Below are 21,173 nucleotides of genomic sequence, written 5' to 3'. Positions count from 1 at the left end.
TATATGCATATTTTTGAGATTTTGAGAAAGGTAGCACCTTTACTTTTAGGATTTTCTACCTAACTTTCAAGATATGTCATCAGATCTAATCCCTTCTCCATTCTCCTCCCAGGATCTTGGGCACACATGCACATGTGCCCAACATGATTTTGAAGTCCCCTGGTCCGGGACTCAAACCGTGGTTGGCCATGTGGGAGTCCAGTGACGTAACTACCATGCCATCTGCTGCCTCAACTGGCTTTTTTTTTTTTTTTTAAGAATTATTTTATTTAACTTTATGTATTTATTTATTTTAATTTGACCAGAAGGGATTAGAGTGAGAGAGAGAGAAAGTGAGAAAGCAAGTCACCAGGTCTAGGACTCTTAACCATGTTTGGCCCAGTGCCCTTAACCATCTCATCTTCCCTGTCTGCTCAAGAAAACCACTTTTTTGATCACACCATCTGCCAGTCCCTTGACTGGCATATTTTTTAAGCCACCAGGTACAGGACTCACACCTCAGGGGTGGTCTTATGGGAGCCAGTGCCTTAGCATCATGCCACCTGCTGGCCCAAACTTTGTGTTCCGGTGCCCCTAGCCATTAAAGCCATGGCTTTTCCCAAATATCATATAGTTGGAATCATACAGTTTGTAACCTTTTCAGATTAGCTTCTTTACTAAATTATATACACTTAAGGTTCCTGCATGTCTTTTCATGGCTTGATAAACGCTTTTCTTTTTTTTTTTTTGAGAGAGAGAGAGATTTTTGCTATAGGACCCATGAGCTCGCTGGACAGAGAGGACACAAGAAATCACCCTTCAAGGGGGATGGCCATGCTGTAGTCACTTCTCTTCCATTCTCCTCTTGGGATCTTGAGCATATAGGGTCCAGCATTTAAACTGCAGTCGACTATGGGGAACTCCAGCGACACAACTTCTGCACCATCTGCTGGTCCCAAACATTTTTCTTTTTAGTGCTGTATAATATTCTATTGTTTGGATGTAACAGAGTTTATCCATTCAACTACTTGACATATGTTGGTTGCTTCCAAGTGTAGCAATTGTGGGTAAAATGTCTATAAATATCTGCATGCTAGTTTTGGTATGGATGGAAGTTTTCAGCTCATTTGCTTAAATATAAAAGGAGTGTGAAGGTAGCATTGTATGTAGTTTGGGCCAGCCCATGGGCTGGTAGTTAAGGTGGCTGGATCCAACATGACTGACATTGTGGTCCAAGACCTAGACCCAGTGGCTTGAAAAACATGCTGGGCATGGGCAGGTGTGTATCCAGAATCCCAACAGGGAGAGATGAAGGAGAAGGGATTGCAGTTTTACCATGCCCCACCATGAAGGGTGTCTCCTCTCTCTGACCCCCACCAATGAGTACACATGTTCTTTGGTGACATTTTTTAAAAACTAAAATTAAACCAAAAAAAGTATGTTTATTTTTGTAAGAAACTGCCAAACTAGGGGGACCAGAGGATGGCATAATGGCTGTGTTGCTGGTTTCTCACGTGGTTGACTGTGGTTTGAGCCCTAACTTGGTCTTGGTTGAAATTGTTTTTCTTTTAACACTTTGAATATATCTTCCCATTCTTTTCTTGCTTGCATTGTTTCTGATGAGAGGTCTGATGTTAGCCTGATGTTAGCCTTTGTACTTACCTGTAACTTGGCGTTTCTCTCTTGCCAAATTTAGAATATTTTCTTTATTTGTGGTTTTGGCCAATCTGTCTATGATGTGCCATAGAGAGGATCTTCTTGGGTTGAATCTATTTGGGATCCTTTGTATTTCTTGAGTCTGGATGTTTGAACACTTCTCAAGGTTTGGGAAGTTTTCTTCCAGGATTTCACCTCCTGGAATACCCATTATTCAGATGTTTGGGCATTTAATGATATGTACTATTTCCTGTGTATTACTCTCATTTTGAGGGGTGATTTTTTTCATTCTTTTTGGTGATTTTTTTTTTTTTTTTACGTCAGAGGTTTTGATCTCCCTGAAATGAGCAGACCACCTTAGATGTAGATGTCTCCCAGCAATGCCCTCGTCCTTTTTCTAGCTGTTGGCCAAAAAGATGAGGTTGGAAGAAGGGGTCTGCAGCTTGGGACTGCTCAGCCCTCATGCTGGTCCTTGAACTGGGCAGATCACCTCAGATGTAGGGGTGTGTGTGTGTTTGTGTGTATTACGAAGGTTTACTTTTTTATTTTTAGAATTGCTTATTTAATTTTATTTATCTTTTTTTTTTTTTAATTTGATGAGAGATAGGGGAAGTAAGAAAGCAAGCTGCCAGGTCTAGATCTTGAACCATGGTTGGCCATGTGGGAGTTCATAACTTTAACCACATGCCACCTGCTGGCGTGTGCGTGTGAGTGTGTGTGAGTGTGTGTGTGTGTGTGTGTGTGTGTGTGTGTGTGACAGTGTTTGCTGAGATGGCTTAGTAGCAACAAATAGCTTAAATCTTGTTTCCTATATACCATTATCTAAATAAACCGGACTACCTGGAAAAATGGCTCATTCAAGAAATGGGGCAGGAAAATTTCAAGATAAACCTGGAACATCTTGTATTACCAGGATGTAAATATTGCTTAAAAAAAAATAGAGTTGAGACCAGCAGTGTGCATAATGGCTATGTCACTGGACTCCCATGTAGTTGACCGCAGTTTGAATCCCAGACCAGGTAGCTTAAACTCATGCCAGGCACGTGTGCACGCGTGCCCAGAATCCTGAGAGGATAATGGAGGAGAAGGGATTGTGGTGTGGCCATCCCTCCATGGAGGGTGATTTCTTGCTTTCTTTCTCTGTCTTTCTGGAGAGTGCACACGCCCTATAGCAAAACAAAACAAAACAAAAACAAAAACAAAACCCAAAAAAACTCTCCAAAAAAGAAAAAAAATAGTGCTGTATCTAAAGGACACAGGAATCAACCTGAAATACCTCTTAATTATCAAATTTGGAATAAATTGAGCAACAAAGTAAACTAGCATTGAATTAAAACCCAAAGGATAAAATTATTATTCATGTGTTCCTACTGACATAAAAGAATAATTAAATCTGTAAAAGAAGAGTTTCTCCTTACAGAAGAGTTTCAAATAGATGTAGGAGAAATGAAGAAAATAGAATATTACTTTAGAACACCACAGGATCCATTGATAATGCCTGTTAAAAATAGTGTCTGTGAGTTTGAGAGGATGTAGGATATTTACATACCCTGGGGGACATTAAAAAAATGTAGTCTTCAAAGGTGATTATGTCATGAAAAATGAGGAAAGACTGATGATATAACAGATTTCATCTTAATGGTTGGAAACTATAAATATTCGAAGATACAGTGAAGTTAGGTATCAGGATTTAAAATGGCTAGGAAAAACTTACTTGAAAGAGTAGATGTTTGGTTGCCTGGGCATCTGGGAGAAGGAATGTAGCTTGTGATAGTACTGGGGAAATGAGTGACAGTGGGAAGGTGTTGACAAACTGTGGACCTAGTGACTTCTTTTTGTACAGCCTTGAAGCAAAGAATGGGTTTTAAAGAGTTTGAAGAAAAGGATAGAAAGAATAGTATGTGCCCCACAAATCGTAAATTGTTTACTCTGACCCTTTTCAGGAAAAGTTTGCCCGCCTGACATCTCAGAGGAATGAATAAACATGACTACAGTTTTTTGTTTGTTTGTTTGTTTGTTTTTTGAGAGATTTTTGCTATAGGGCACATGCCAGAAAGAGAGAGACAGAAAGCAAGAAATCATCCCCCAAAGATGATGACCATGCTGCAGTCCCTTCTCCTCCATTCTTGGGATCTTGGGCACGCACGCACATGCACCCGGCATGAGGTTAATCCACCGGGTCCAGGACTTGAACCATGGTTTACTACATGGGAGTCCAGTGACATAGCCATTACACCAACTGCTGGTCCCATGACTACAATTTTTGTCCAGTTTTATAAATAACTGAGAGAGGAGTCTTCATGAGAATATTTTTCTTCTTTTAATCATGTCATATTTTGATGATGCTTTATTATTAGACACATCCAGCTTGTATAATTTGCCTTCCTGATTAATTGACTATTTTTTTCTATTAGGAAATATCTCTTCTTATCTCTAGTAATGTTTCTTGAAGTCTGTTTTGTCTGACTTTATTATAATCACTCCAGCTGTCTAAGATTTATTGTTTGCATGGCATATATTTTTTATTCTTTTGTTTTCTTTGTATTCAGAGTTTGTTTCTGTAGACATCATATATTTGAGTAATGTAAGCATTATTGTTTATTAATATTATAGTTAATGTATAAATTGGTCTACCAATTTGCCTTTTTTTTCTATTCATCTGTTTTTCTGTTTTACCTCTCCTCCTTTGTTTTGGGATACCTGAATGTTATTTAAAAATTTTACTTAAACCTCTTTATTGACTTTTTGAAGTTTATCTCTGCATTTTGGGAAGTAGTGGTTGTTGCTGCAGTGGTTCTTTTGAGAACTACATTGTTCTCAGCTACTACTCTCCCATTAAGTATGATTATCTTTTCTTGTTCCTTCAAGTGTTCATTGTTTTTTTATATTGTCGTTCATAATATTCCATATAAATTATAGAGACTGAATTTTGTTATACACCTTTGAAGAATGTTGATGTATGTTTTGGCAGGCAATTAACTTGTCTGGATTCAAATTTCAAATTTTATCTCCTTGTGAGCAGCATCAGCATCTGCCATCTTTTCTCTTGACTATAGCTGTTGCATTACAGTAGAGTCTTGCCATGGTGGTATGGTTTAATAGTAATCTTATGATATATAGTTGGGGTTATATGCATATTTTTGAGATTTTGAGAAAGGTAGCACCTTTACTTTTAGGATTTTCTACCTAACTTTCAAGATATGTCATCAGATCTAATCCCTTCTCCATTCTCCTCCCAGGATCTTGGGCACACATGCACATGTGCCCAACATGATTTTGAAGTCCCCTGGTCCGGGACTCAAACCGTGGTTGGCCATGTGGGAGTCCAGTGACGTAACTACCATGCCATCTGCTGCCTCAACTGGCTTTTTTTTTTTTTTTTAAGAATTATTTTATTTAACTTTATGTATTTATTTATTTTAATTTGACCAGAAGGGATTAGAGTGAGAGAGAGAGAAAGTGAGAAAGCAAGTCACCAGGTCTAGGACTCTTAACCATGTTTGGCCCAGTGCCCTTAACCATCTCATCTTCCCTCTCTGCTCAAGAAAACCACTTTTTTGATCACACCATCTGCCAGTCCCTTGACTGGCATATTTTTTAAGCCACCAGGTACAGGACTCACACCTCAGGGGTGGTCTTATGGGAGCCAGTGCCTTAGCATCATGCCACCTGCTGGCCCAAACTTTGTGTTCCGGTGCCCCTAGCCATTAAAGCCATGGCTTTTCCCAAATATCATATAGTTGGAATCATACAGTTTGTAACCTTTTCAGATTAGCTTCTTTACTAAATTATATACACTTAAGGTTCCTGCATGTCTTTTCATGGCTTGATAAACGCTTTTCTTTTTTTTTTTTTGAGAGAGAGAGAGATTTTTGCTATAGGACCCATGAGCTCGCTGGACAGAGAGGACACAAGAAATCACCCTTCAAGGGGGATGGCCATGCTGTAGTCACTTCTCTTCCATTCTCCTCTTGGGATCTTGAGCATATAGGGTCCAGCATTTAAACTGCAGTCGACTATGGGGAACTCCAGCGACACAACTTCTGCACCATCTGCTGGTCCCAAACATTTTTCTTTTTAGTGCTGTATAATATTCTATTGTTTGGATGTAACAGAGTTTATCCATTCAACTACTTGACATATGTTGGTTGCTTCCAAGTGTAGCAATTGTGGGTAAAATGTCTATAAATATCTGCATGCTAGTTTTGGTATGGATGGAAGTTTTCAGCTCATTTGCTTAAATATAAAAGGAGTGTGAAGGTAGCATTGTATGTAGTTTGGGCCAGCCCATGGGCTGGTAGTTAAGGTGGCTGGATCCAACATGACTGACATTGTGGTCCAAGACCTAGACCCAGTGGCTTGAAAAACATGCTGGGCATGGGCAGGTGTGTATCCAGAATCCCAACAGGGAGAGATGAAGGAGAAGGGATTGCAGTTTTACCATGCCCCACCATGAAGGGTGTCTCCTCTCTCTGACCCCCACCAATGAGTACACATGTTCTTTGGTGACATTTTTTAAAAACTAAAATTAAACCAAAAAAAGTATGTTTATTTTTGTAAGAAACTGCCAAACTAGGGGGACCAGAGGATGGCATAATGGCTGTGTTGCTGGTTTCTCACGTGGTTGACTGTGGTTTGAGCCCTAACTTGGGACTTATGCCGGTGCGTGTGCATGCATGCCCTGGATCCTGAAGGGTGAGTGGAGGAGAGGGGATTACAGTGTGGCCATCCCCCCTGGGGCTTTTTTCCTCACTTTCTGTCTCTCTCTCTCTCTGTCCCTGTGGTGAATGCATGCACCCTGTGGCAGAAATCGCTCTTAAAATTTAATCATGCTGTATTTGTCTTTCTGTGACTAGATCACCTCACTTAGCATAATGTTTTCTTCGTTGTTTTTAAGAGAAAGAAACTGCCAAACTATGGTACCAGGAGATGGTGTAATGATAACATCACTGAACTCCCAGGTAGTTGACCGCAGTTCCAGTCTCAGACCCAGTGGCTTAAAACTCATGCTAGGCACGTATGCATGTGTGCCCAAAATTTCGAGAGGAGAGTGGAGAAGAAGGGATTGCAGCATGGCCACTCCCCCCACCCCATGGGGGGGTGATTTCTTGCTTTCTGTCTCTCTGTCTCTCCAGCAAGCATATGCACCCTATAGCAAAAAATTCTCTCAAAAAAAAAAGGAAAGAAAGAAACTACCAAACTATCTTCCAAAGTTGTACTATTATGGATTCTCATCTGTAGAGAATAATTAATAGTTCTTGTTGCTCTAAAACCTTGCCAACATTTGATACTAGTTTTTTTTTTTTGAATTTTGGACAGTCTAAAAAGAGTGTACTGGTCTCTCATTGTTGGTTTAATTTTTATTTCCTTAAGCATGTGTAATATTGAACATCTTGTCATATGTTTATTTCCCATCCACATAATCTTTGCAGAAGTATCTTTTCAGGTCTTTTGCCCATTTTTAAATTGGACTATTTTCTTAATATTTTTAAGAGTTCTTTGTATATTTTTTATAACAATTGTTCATCAGATATGTTCCTTGCAAATATTTTTTTTTTTAAAGGTTTTTGCTATAGGGCACATGCGCTCACCAGAAAGAGAAATAGAAAGCAAGAAATCACCACACACCCCCGCCAGGAGTCGGGTGGGGAATGGCCATGCCGCAATTCCTTCTCCTCCATTCTCCTCTTGGGATCTCAGGCACACGTGCACTCACGCCCAGCGTGAGTTTAAGCCACCGGGTCCGGGACTCGAACTGTGGTCGACCACATGGGAGTTCAGTAACATAGCCACTATGCTAACTGCTGGTCTCGTTCTTTGCAAATATTTTCTACCAGTCTGAGGCTTCTTTTATTATTCTCTGGACAGTGTTGTTCACAGTAGTTTTTAATTCTAATGAAATTTAGTTAATCAATCATGTCTTTTTTTATGTACCACTTAAAGTTTTATTAATGAAACAGAACCCTGCACACAGACAACAGCTTTATTCTTGCAACTACTCTGATCATTTCCTGTAGAAGAAATTCTTTTTTTAAAATAATAATAATTATTATTATTTGGAGAGGTTTTTGCTATAGGGCGTGTGCACTCACTAGAAAGACAGAGAGAGACAGACAGAAAGTGAGAAATCAGCTCCCGGGGGGATGGCCACACCGCAATCCCTTCTACTCCATTCTTCTCTTGGGATCTTGGGCACGCATGCACACGTGCCCTGCGTGAGTTTAAGCCACTAGGACCAGGACTCAAACCAAGGTCAGCTACATGGGAGTCCAGCTACATAGCCATTACGCTAACTGCTGGTCCCTAAAATAATAATTATTTTTTAAAGGATTATTTTATTTAATTTTATGTATTTATTTAAATTTGACTAGAGAGGAACAGAGAGAGAGTGAGAGAGAAAGTGAGAAATCAAGCCGTCAGATAGGGGACTTGAACAGCCATGTGGGAGTCTAGCACCCTTGACCATCACACCACCTGCTGGCCCCTAAAAGAATCATTTAATTTAATTTTATTCATTATTGTTGTTGTTGTTTTAATTTGACCAGAGAGATAGAGACAGGGAGGGAAAGTGAGGAAGCACTTCTCCAGGTCAGGGACTCAGATCGTGGTCAGCCATGTGGGCTTAATCACTATGCCTTAATCACCATGCCCCAAAAGCAATTCATTATAAGAGAACTTAGGTAAGAACTATCAATGTATCAGTAGCTGCAAATTAGAATAATTAGAGCTAGGCAAATAAAACTTCCAAAAAATTAAATTTTAAGAAATCACAGGAATCTCTGAAACATGAGAGGCCTCCTTTAGTGTAGTCTTCAGTATAACTCCTTTGTAATCGTGAGTAAATTCATATAGGTCATTTTTGTTATAGAATGCCAAAAGGAGAACTCGCGGGTAATTTTCACAGCTTCTTGTGAAGTCGAAGATCAGAAGGACTGTTATCTTCTTTAAATTGGACATAGATGCACACGTGATGATTCACATGATGAGTGTCTTGGCTGTTACTCTTCCAACTGCCTTTTTTTAAAAAAAAAAAAAAAAGAGAGATTTTTTGCTATAATAGGGCATGTGTGCTTACCGGTGAGACAGACAAAAAGTGAGAAACCACACCCCAGGGGGGATGGCCATGCTGCAATCCCCTCACCTGCATTCTCCTCCTGGGACCCTGGGTATGTACACACACACATGCCTGGCATGAGTTCAAGCTGCTGGGTGTGGGACTCAAACCACAACCAACCCACATGTGAGTCCAGGGATGTAACCATTACACCAACTGCTGGTCCTACTCTTCCAACTACTTGTATGCCAGAAATTTTAATGGTTCCTTTTTTTTTTATTTTTTATTCTCAATTTGAAAGAATAAACATTTTTACAGTGAGAGATATCTTTCTAGCTTCCCTAAAAAGCAGACTGGACAGTTGATGAAATGAGCTAGCATACTTGTGTTGATCTGGACAACGCCATCACATCCACCATTACTGTGCAAGACCCATCAATCAAATCTTTTATACATTGTATTTTTTTGGATATAAAAAGTCATTGCCATACCCAAATTTACCTAGATACATTTTTCTGCTATGTTTTCTTCTAGGAGTTTGATAGTTTTATATTTTATACTCAGGCAAATGATTAATTTTGAATTGATTTTTGAGAAGGGGTGTAAGGAATATGATTTATTTCAATATGTTCTTGTCCTTTGATATTGAGTTGGTTAGTTTTGGTCTTTTGCCTCTTGATTTAAACTTTAAAATACTTTAAAAATTTTATTTTCGCCATGAGAGAAAAAGGAAGGGAGGGAGTCAAACACCCCTAACAGAGTGCCAAAACCACCATGCTCTACCTCTAATCCAACCCCAGACTGCCCCAGATCATGGGGCTTGCTCTAGTGTACCTGAGGAGGTCTGTGGACTTGAACCAGAACCTTCTGATGAGGTCAGCCTTGCAGGGTGTGAGTGCATTCTACTGCTGTGGTAGTCTGCCCCCCCTAAAGTTTTTTTTAAGAGAGATTTTTTGCTATCGGGCATGTGCACTTGCCAGAGATACCAAGAGAGACAGAAAGCGAGAAATCACCCCCCTGGGGGGTGCAATAGCCACATTGCAGTCCCTTCTCCAGTGTCCTCTTGGGATTTGGGACACGCACATACAAGTGCTCAGCAGGAGTTTTAAGCTGCTGGGTCCGAAGTGCAGTGATGTAACTATTACACCATCGCTGTCCCGTCCCTGTCCCCCCCCCCTCTTCCTCAAAGTTTTTAAAGTTTGTCTATTTATTCCATGAGAGAGGAGGTTGTGGAGAAAGATACACACATTCACACACAGGCATTACAAACAAGGCCCTCCTGATGTTACCTACCTGCATGTTCATCTGGCCCAGTCATAGTCATGCCCACGTATGCTCAGCTTGTATGGGGATATGAACCTGAACCTTTGCATGTGGGTCCAGATGTGCTATCACTGCACCATCTGGCCCTCTCCATAGACTTTGAAGACCATTTATTGACATCCCTCAAAATAGCTTGGCTGGAGTTTTTATTGGAATTTCATCGAATCTGTAGATCAAATTGGTAAGAACTGACATTCTTCACAGTCTTCATTTCTTCTTCCTTGTCATATTTTATCAGTTTTCTCCATATAGCTCTTACACATGTCCTTTTAGATTTATACCTAAATACTTCATTCCAGAGAAATAATTTTATGGGAAAATATTTTTAATTACAAATGGATTTTTTCATTGCTGGTATATAGGAAGGTGATAATGACATATATTAACCTTGTTATCTTAAAACTTTCCATATACTTATTAGTTCTAGGAGGGGTTTTTGGTAATTTCTTTCTGGTTTTCTACATAAATGATCATGTTTACCTAACAAGACAGCTTTTTTTTTAAATCTCTTATCAGTATACTGTTTATATCCTTTTCTTGTCTACTGAGTTAGCTAGGACTTCCACTACTGTTTTGAAAAGCAGTGGTGAGGGATAATAGTTACATCACTGGACTCTCACAGTTGGCCGCTGTTCAAGTCCTGGACCCAGCAGTTTAAAATTCACACCAGCCACTATAGGGCACGCATGTGTGTATTCCCAAAATCCCAGGAGGAGAACAGAGAAGAAGATTGCTGCATGCCCATTCCCCCTGGGGGGTGATTTCTCGCTTTCTAGCCCTCTCTTTCTAGCAAGCTCATGTGCCCTATAGGAAAAATTTCTCTGGAAAAAATAAAAATGAAAGAAAAGCAGTGGTGAGCAAGGGCAAACTTTCCTTTTTCTTGATTTTAGCAGGAAAAATTTCAGTTTCTTCTATTAAATACGTTAACTGTAAATTTGTAGATGTTCTTTAGCAAGTTCAGGTAATTCCTCCCTATTTATAGTTTTCTAAGGGTTTTTTATCATAAGTGGGTGTTAGAGATGTCAAATACTTTTCCGCATTATTGTTATAATTATGTAGCTGTTTTTCTTTAGACTGTTTATGTATTAATTATATTAATTGATTTTTGAATGTAGAGCCCTCTTGGTTGTGTTATATGGTTCTTTTCATACATTGTTGGATATGACTTGCTAATATTTTCTTGAGAATTTTTACATCTATGATCATGATAAATACTGGCCTTTTTTTAAAAATTATTTTATTATTAGTATTTATTTAAATTTATTTATTCATTCATTTATTTTAATTTGACCAGAGAGAGACAGAGAGAGAGAGAGAGAGAGAGAGAGGGAAAGGGAAAAAGGAAGCCGCCAGGTCTAGGACTCAAACCGTGTTCGGCCATGGGGGAGTGTCCAGCACCTTAACCACTATACCACCTGCCGGTCCCCTGGCCTTTTGATATAACATCTTAACATGGTTTTCTTTTGATGTAACATCTTAACATGGTTTTGTTATTAGGGTAATGCCAGCCTCATAGAATGAGTTAGGAAGTATTCTGTTTATCTTTTCTGGATGGTTTTGTAGATAGTTGATGTAATTTCTTAAGTGTTTGATAGAATTCACTTGTGAACATGTCTGGACCTGATGCTTCTGTTTGATTTAGTTTCTTTAATAGATATAAGCCTAATTGGTTGTCTTTTTGTTTTTTTTGTGCTTTGAATGTTGGAAACTGATAGTTTAATATTAGATGATTTTGTCTTCTATTACACTTCTGAAGATTTAAAAATTCTTTCAGAGTTAACCCTTGAACAGCATAGTTTTTTTTTTTTTAATAATTATTGAGAGGGCCAAAGAGAGAGGAAGCAAGCCACCAGGTCCGGGACTTGAACCATGGTCTGCCATGTGGGAGTCCAGCACTCTTAATCACCACACCACCTGCTGGCCCCCTTGAACAGCATAGGTTTGAACTATGCAGGTTCACTTATACATGATTTCTTTTTTGGAAAATATAGCTCAGAATATAGTTGTATTTTCTCTTTCTTATAGTTTTCCTAACATTTTTTTTTTCTCTTTTTTATTGTAAGAATACAGTATATAATGCAAACAATGTATAAAATATGTGGTAATCAACTGTTTATGTTATTGGTAAGGCTTCAAGGCATCAGTAGGCTATTTGTAATTAGATTGTGTGTGTGTGTGTGTGTGTGTGTGTGTGTGTGTGTACACATTTTTTTTAACTGCATAAGGGGGTTCATGCCCCTAAGCCTTTCGTTGTTCAAGATTAACTATACTCTAAATTATCTTAAGTTTTGTTGGTATGGGGACCAGCAGTTGGTGTAATGACTGTGTTGCTGGACTCCCATATAGTCACCCGCGGTTCGAGTCCCAGACCCGGTGGCTTAAACTCAAGCTAGATGCGTGCATGTGTGTGCCCAAGATCCTGAAAGGAGAATGGAGGAGAAGGAATTGTGGTGTGGCCATCCTCCCAGAGGGGCAATTTCTTGCTTTCTGTTTTCTCTGTCTTTCTGGTGACTGCACATGCCCTATAGCAAAAACCTCTCTTAAAAAAAAAAAAGTTAGTATGTATTTGTATGAAGTATTAATAAAAACACAATTGTTGTCTTACAGCCTAGTGTGTTAATTGTAACCTACAAGGAATCCGCAAAATCATCTTCTCAGTTCGGATCCTACAAGCAGGCTGAATGGAGACCAGACAGTACTATGATAGCTGTGTCAGTAAGTAGATTTTTCAACTTTAGTAATGTTTTCTTATGAAATTATTATGTTATTTTAAAACTTGATTCTCTTAGATGACTTCCTGCTAATCTTTCACACTTAGAAGCATTTATGCTTTTATCATAGAAATTGCTATACTGATTCTTTTATGCTGGTTACTCCTACTATATCTTTTTTTTTTTTTTTTTTTTTTTGAGAGATTTTCACTGTAGGGCGCGTGCGCTCGCCAGACAGACAGAGAGAGACAGAGAGACAGAAAGCGAGAAATCACCCCCCAGGGGGGATGGTCACGCCGCAATCCCTTCTCCTCCATTCTCCTCTCGGGATCTTGGGCACGCACGCACACGCGCTCGGCGTGAGTTTTAAGCCACTGGGTCCGGGACACGAACCGCGGTCGACTACGTGGGAGTCCAGCGACATAGCCATTACACTAACTGCTGGTTCCCGTCCTACTATATCTTTTGTGTTTACTTCTTTCTCCTGTCCCTAAACATATCACCTGTATTTTTTTTTTTTTTTTTGCCATAGGGCAGTTCAGTCATTGAAGGAAGAGACAAAGAGGGAATGTGAGGAATTACCTACCCCTCTACCCCCACCTCCCTTGGAGGGGGATCGGTGGCCATGCCACAGTCTGTTCTCCTCTTGGGATTTTGGGCATCCCCGCACACATGCCTGGCATGATTTTCAAGCTACCAGGCCTGAGACTTGAATTGTAGACAGCCATGCGGGAGTCCATCACCTTAACCACCATGCCACCTACTGGCCACAATCCATTTTTTTAACGCTTGCATCAATATTTGCGTAATATTCCTGAATTTATATTTTAAATACTATATTCCATCCCAGAAGATAAATAAAGCAAATAAAGTTTATTTGCTTTTATCATACTAAATATTCTCACAGCATTAATCTATTTCTGCTTTTCTCTTCTGTCCCATTGTGTATTCCTGGATCTGATTGATTTTATCTTTTCTTTTTTAAAATTTCATACTTGGGACCAGCAAGTGGTGTGGTAGTTGGGGCACTGGACTCCACATGGCCAAATGCAGTACCTGGCAGCTTTGTTTTCTTACTTTTTCTCTCTCTCTCTCTCTCTTTCTCTGGTGAGCACGCATGCCCTGTAGCAGATTCAAAAATAAATAAATAAATAAAATAATAATTAAATTCATTCTTGATTGACACATAATGTCCATATTTATGGGAAATACATATGATCTGATACTTATTTACATTGTATAAAAATCAGATCAAGGGTACTTAAATCAATCATCTCAAACCTCTATTACTGCTTTATGTTGGCAACATTCATTCAGATTCCTCTTTGGGCCAGCCAGTGGCGTGGTGATTAAGGTGGGTGGATCTCACATGGCTGACTGTGAGTCCTGGACCTAACAACTTGAGAGAGAGATACTGGGTGCAGGTGATTACATGCCCAAAATCCTGAAAGAAAAATGGAAGAGAAGGGATTGCAGCATGGCCATCTCTCCTATTGAGTGCTTTTTCACTGTCTGTCTGTCTCTCTCTCTCTCTTTGACTCTCATTCTTTCTCTCTTCCTCCCTCCCTCCTCTCTGACAAGCACATGTGCCCTATAGCCAATTTGAAAAAAAAAAAAAAATTTCTCTGCTAGCTATTTTGAAAAGTAACAAATTATTGTTAATTATAGTCACCCCACAGTGCTATTGAGTACTGGAACTTATTCCTCCTGTTGAACTGAAATTAGTTATCTGTTAACCAACCTTTATTTATCTTTACTTTCTCTACTTTTTGCAATCTCTGGTAACCACTCTTCGACTCTCTACTTCTCTGAGATCAACTGGTTAGCTTCACCATGCAAATGAGAACATGCTATATTTGACTTTCCGTGCCTGGCTTATTTAGTTTAACATAATATCCTCAGGACGCAGCAGGTTTTTTTTTTTTTTCCATAGGGCGCGCGCACTCACCAGACAGACAGAGACAGAGAGACAGAAAGTGAGAAATCACCCCCCGGGGGGATGGCCATGCCGCATTCCCTTCTCCATTCTCCTCTCGGGATCTTGGGCATGCACGCACACGCGCCCGGCCTGAGTTTTAAGCCACTGGATCTGGGATGCGAACCACGGTCGACTATGTGGGAGTTCAGCGACACAGCCGTTAGGCTAACTGCTGGTTCTGCAAGGCACAGCAATTTTGACACGAACGACAGAATTTCATTCTTATCACTGAATATTATTTCATTACGTATATATGCCAAATTTCTTTTTCTGTTCATCTGTTGATGGACATTTAGGTTGAGTTCAGATCTTGGCTACTGTAAGTAGTGTCATAAATTTGAATGCTGATATCTCTTTGACATCCTATCCTGATTCTCTTTCTTTTAGATATATACCAAGTAGAAAAATTGCTGGATCATATTGTAGTTTTATTTAAAATTTTTTTTTTTTGCAGAGGTTTTCGCTATAGGGTGCGTGCGCTCACCAGACAGAGACATAGAGACAGAAAGCGAGAAATCACCCCCCAGGGTGGATGGTCACGCCGCAATCCCTTCTCCATTCTCCTCTTGGGATTTTGGGCATGCACGCACACGCGCCTGGCATGAATTTTAAGCCACCGGATCCGGGACGCGAACTGCAGTCGACTACATGGGAGTCCAGCAACATAGCCATTATGCTAACTGCTGGTTCCCTATTTTTAATTTTTTGAGTAGCATTCATAAGTGTTTTCTATAAAGATTCTCCTTTTGTCTATATCCACACCAGCATTTGTTATATGCCAGTACCAAGTTGTTTGGTTACTGTAATGTATTTTGAGGTCAGACAGGGCAGTGCCTCTAGCTTTGTTCTTGTGCACAGATTGCTTTTGCTGTTTGGAGTCTTTTGTGGTTTCATTTGAATTCTAGTTTTTCTTTCTTTTGCCCAATTGCTTTGGCTACGATTTCCAATACTGTGTTGAATAAGAATGGTAAAAGTGAACATCCTTGTTTTGTTGCATATCTTAGAGGAAATACCACTGCACCACTTAACAAGAAAAGATTTTTGAAAATAGCTTTTACTGCTGGCTTGATAAAAGTTTCCCAGTTAATTCAATCTAAAACTACAAGACAAAACCATACTAATTTTGTAACTTGTATGTGGTGAAGTCATTCTAATGAAAACTAACATGTTTGAATCACAAAATGTCAGAATGCTTTTTAAAATTTATTTCCAATGCTATCAGGAGATATAACACAAGAAGTAAGCTCTCTATTATCACATAAAATTGTCAGTTGGTATATTTTCTGTGCCCAAGCCACAGTTTCTATAACTTATTTTGGATGTTGATGTAGGTGCAAAGGATACATAATACATAATCAGGTGGTCCCAAAAAAGGAGCTTCAATATACCCTTCAGTTAGAAATGGTTCATCTGCAGTGTTTAATAGCAAACATCTAGAGAAAAACTTAATAAAATTTTATAGTTGCCTTCCAAGTAACAAATATAGTCAAAATCATATGCCCATGCTTTGAAATTAGTATTAGGCAGTACTTGTGTGAAAAGACATTTCAGATATGAAACATGTTAAGATCTCTTTATAGGCCTACAGTGAAATTTTACAATTGACTGTGATTATAGGAAACTAAACCCCAATTAATCAAAAAATGTTATCACTGTAAAAAGAAATATGTCTCATTAGTAGACATGCATTACTAAAATAAATTATACTCTGTTATTATTACTGTTACATTTATATTTTTCTATCAAATTTGTGAAAATTTATTTTTATCTCTGTATTAATTATACCTTTTAATTTTTCTGTGTTTCTAATGCTTTTGTCATCTTGAGACCTTACTGTCCCTAGCAAGACTGATTACTTCAAGGGCAAATCAATGTCTAGAGATAGTAAGGGACTTACATACAAGTGCACTTTGATTTGTACACCATTCCATCCAAAGCACATACTTTTTTCTACCTCCTTTATGGACCTCTGACATTCTGAACTCCTTATTTGAGGGCTAGATACCAGGTTACTAGAGGCTTTAGATACCATAAAGCCTGCTGAAATTATTCAAACTCGGCAGTACTGAGCCTCTTTACCCCTTCTTAACTGTTCTTTCACATGGACCAATGAAGAATGTTACTCATATTTTCCCCTTACCTCCACTGCCTCCTGACCAAAATTGATGCTTCTTTTTCTGGTATTTGATATGGCATATTGTGACCTATCCTCTTTAGAACTGTATATAACTACTGTCTTTACAGAGGCAGTTGTCTTTAAAACTGTTGACCTCACCATAACTGCATAATAATAAAACCTACGTTTTAAAACACTCTATCTATGTAAATATCTATTGGGTCATTAGGAAAGTTATGACACATTTTTGCATAGAAAAAAAGGAAAAAAAGTGCATCATGACTTTTCCAACAACCTAATACATAATATCTGTGGTTGTTACTCTTGGTTCATAAGACCTAAAATATTTACTGTCTGTTCCTTTACTGAGTGTACCTAAAATATTTACTGTCTGGCTTAAATACTGAGTGGATGTTCTTGGTAATTAGTAAAAAAAAATATAGAATAAGAGCAAGTTCATGAAAGAAGGTAGGATTTTCTGAGTTTGGTTTCATGAAGTTTATATTACATTAGTTTTTAGAAATTGTGGTATGGTATAGTTGCCATTTTAACTGTTTTTAAGTGGACATTTTAATGTCTTTAGTTATGTTCAGTGTTGTATAACCATAACTACTATCTACTTTTTAAAAAAATCATCACTCTAGGGACCAGCAGATGGCATGATGTTTAAGGCGCTGGACACTCCCACATAGCCAACCATGGTTCAAGTCTCGGACCTGGTGGCTTACTTTCTCACTTTCTCCCTCTCTCTCTGTATGTCTCTTTCTGGTCAAATTAAAATAAAAATGAATAAATAAGTAACGTTAAATAAATAATTATTTAAAAGAAATCCTCTCTCTAAACAGAAAGTTTATTATAATTAAGTATAATTCTGTATTCCCAGTTCCCACAGTACTTGGTAACCTCTGAGTCATCTTTCTGTATCTGACAAGTTGTCTATTCTAGGTACCTCATGTAAATGGAATCATATAATATTTGTGCTTTTGTGTCTAGCTTATTTCACTTAGCATACTGTTTTCATTGTGGTATATATCAGAGCTTCATTACTTTTTGTGGTCAATTTCTTAAAATTAATTTATTTACATTCATTCACTGTACATCATCACAGTATACAAAATGAGATTTTTCATTCAGAATACACTATATACATAAAATACACTCACTCAAGGTTGTTTCCATATGTGTTATCATCAACATAAAATTTTCCATTTCTTGTTTCTTATATTTTGTCTCCCCCTCCTGGATTCCGTGATTTTGTCTCCCTCTCTTTGATTCCCTGCTTCTCACCCTCTACCATTTTCCACTCTCCTCCGACACTGCCTTTAGTATCTACAGTTGCTTTCCATGCCTTTGTTTCTCACATTTTATTGATTCACAAAAGATTAATCTAAATACTTTCAATAGCAAGTGCACTTGGTATATACATATCTATGAACACATATCTGACTTTAGGCATAAATCTCAGTGAGTAGAATGAACATACTATAAAGTAGCACCTAACTGGGGCTCTATAGCTTAATGCAGTAATTGCATAGGTATTTTTTAATGCATTTTTTTAATTTAAAGAAAAAACAGTTTTAGTTTTAATAGATCAAAATTAAAACTGTTGGGGCTGGCAGGTGGCATGGTTAAGGGCGCTGGCCTCCCACATGGCAACCATGGTTCAAGTCTAGAACCTGGCAGCTTGCTTTCTCACTTTCTCTCTCTCTTGCTTACTTGTTTACTCTGTCCCTCTCTGGTCAAATTTAAATAAATAAATAAATAAAGTTAATAAAATACTTTTAAAAAATACTTCTAAAAATATTTTTAAAATGTTAAGAGAAGTTTGGTTAAGGCTTAAGGCCAGGAAAAAGGTTAGGGTTCAGTTCAAACAGTAGGTAGATGAATCTATCACTAGTTCAAGAGAAGACAATCATCCTAAAATCTGGAAAAACAAAGCATAGAAGGAAATTACTAATGTTTCAGTCAGAAATCATAAAATTTTATTTCACCAGTTCAGTCTTATGTAATTAATCTCTCTTCTGTTGATTTTACAGTATAACAGTGGTCTGATCCTTCCATTTAAATTCTAGAAGTTCGTGTTCAATGTTATCATTGATCTTTCCAGACTTGTCCCTCCCATTAAGTTGGGCATTCACTTGGTTTTTTTTTTTTTTTTTGTTCCCTTTTTTTTTTTGTTTTTGCCTTTGTTTTTTGGTCCCCTTTTTTCTGTGTGTCTGACTTTAGTTTTTCTGGTATAGCACTCCCTTCAAACCTTCTTGGAGAGCTGGTCTGGTATCAGTAAATTCTTTCAGGTTTTGTTTATCTGAGAATGTTTTTGTCTTTTCTTCTCATATGAAGAATAATTTTTTTCTTTTTAGTTTTTGGAGAGGTTTTTGCTATAGGGCACGTGTGCTCACCAGACAGACAGAGCGAGAGAGAGAGACAGAAAGCGAGAAATCACCCCCTGGGGGGATAGCCATGCCACAGTCTCCTCTCCTCCATTCTCCTCTCGGGATCTTGGGCATGCATGCACACGTGCCCGACATGAGTTTTAGCCACTGGGTTCAAGTCCCGAACCCAGTGACTACATGGGAGTCCAGCGACATAGTCATTATGCCAACTTCTAGTCTGTTCTTTTTTAATACTAACTTCTTCTGTGAGTAAAGACTTCTTCAGGGTACCAGTCCCCTATCCAATCCTAGTATATTTGGCATACTCTGGGAGGTTTCTAGATGTGAACCTGGAACCTTTCCACATGGGTTAGCCTTACAGAGCATCACATTTTTATCACTCTGCCATCAGCTAGACCTTTAGAGAACTGGACTTTTTGAATATTATGTTGTTGTAACTGTGGAAATTTAATTCTCCCAGCTCTCAGAGATTATTGCTTTTTGCTTCTTGATTGCTAAAGCTTTTTGTGACTTTTTTTGAACTATTTTTTCCGAGTGTGTATTTTTTTCTTGTGTGTGGTATCTGAAGTTTATCTTCTGTTGTAGCTCTCATTAGCCAGTTATCTAATATTTCCTTAAGTGTCTTACTTTCAAGAGAGGGGGGGAAAAAGTCCATTCTCTGAGATCTTTACCAAAAACTACTTTAGTCCCTAGGTGTACCAGCGCCTCAGCAATCAAAAATAGCAGTCAAACCACACCTCCAGTTTCTAGAAGACAGAGTCTTTATTGTTCTTTTTTATTCCAGCAGGCCACACAGGCATCCTTGTGTGATGCTGACAGTACCTGTCATAGAGTTGGTAGCTGTTGCCTTGGGAAAGCTGAAAGTGATCACAGTTTACCATCCCCTTCATCACACTCTCTCCTAGATGCTGCACATGTTCTGCTGGATCAAGAGTTCCAAAATAGTTGTTTCAGACAATTCCTGCCAGTTTGACTTTTTGGACTGGCAGGTAGATAGATTCCTGGAGCTTTCTATTCCACCATCTTCTCTGATGCCATCTAGCAGTCTGTGAGTTTTTATGAGTCTATTATAAACTATACATGAAACTTATGAATTAAGTGAGAGGGCTCAAAGAAGAAAATGTTCTCTCTAGGTTATATGTAGTTGCTAGCAAAGAAGCAGTGACATAGTCTTACAACAATGTGAGAAATACTTTTCCATGTAGTCGTTTTTAAGCTGCATTTTATTTATTTATTTTTTTCCTTCTTGATTCTTTTGAACAGTCAAGCATATTTTAATAAAAAGAAATTTGAGCAACTACAATCTTTTTTTTTTTTTTTGAGAGGTTTTTGCTATAGGGCGCATGCACTCGCCTGACAGACAGAGACAGAGAGACAGAAAGTGAGAAATCACTCCCTAGGGGGGATGGCCACGCCGCCATCCCTTCTCCTCCATTCTCCTCTTGGGATCTTGGGCATACACGCACACACGCCCGGCGTGAGTTTTAAGCCACCGGGTCCAGGACTTGAACCGCGGTTGACTATGTGGGTGTCCAGCGACATAATCATTACGCTAACTGCTGATCCCCATGTCCAAAATCTTAACAGGAAAATGAAGTGTTTGCAGCATGGCCATCCCCTTGGGGTGGTTTCTCACTCACTCTCTGTCTCTCTCTGTCTAGCATACACACCCTGTAGCAAAACAAAGAGAAAAAATGAATTCCTGTGTGCAGGGGCAGTAAATAAGTTGTGATGGGGAACCAGCAGTTAGCGTAATGGCTATGTTGCTGGACTCCCACGTAGTTGACCGCAGTTTGCGACCCGGACCCGGTGGCTTAAAACTCACACTGGGTGCGTGTGTGTATGTGTGTGTGCCCAAGATTCCGAGAGGAGAATGGAGGAGAAGGGATTGTGGTGTGACCATCCCCCCTGGGGGTGATTTCTCGCTTTCTGTTTCTATGTCTCTCTGTCTGTCTGGCGAACG

The 21,173-nt window shown here is 38.9% G+C and overlaps 1 protein-coding gene across 1 annotated transcript in view; it reads left to right on the top strand.

The window, feature by feature from the left end:
• RIC1 (RIC1 partner of RAB6A GEF complex) overlaps positions 1-21,173 on the top strand; it is a 161,385-nt gene that overhangs the window by 40,215 nt on the left and 99,997 nt on the right. The window contains exon 3 of the mRNA XM_027773410.1: positions 12,620-12,727. Coding sequence (XP_027629211.1) covers positions 12,620-12,727 — 108 coding nt within the window. The remainder of the gene's footprint in view (positions 1-12,619; positions 12,728-21,173) is intronic.

This window comes from Tupaia chinensis, unplaced genomic scaffold (assembly GCF_000334495.1).
Source record: "Tupaia chinensis unplaced genomic scaffold, TupChi_1.0 Scaffold000354_1, whole genome shotgun sequence".
Taxonomy (NCBI): domain Eukaryota; kingdom Metazoa; phylum Chordata; class Mammalia; order Scandentia; family Tupaiidae; genus Tupaia; species Tupaia belangeri.
This window is presented reverse-complemented; position numbering and strand designations above follow the sequence as displayed.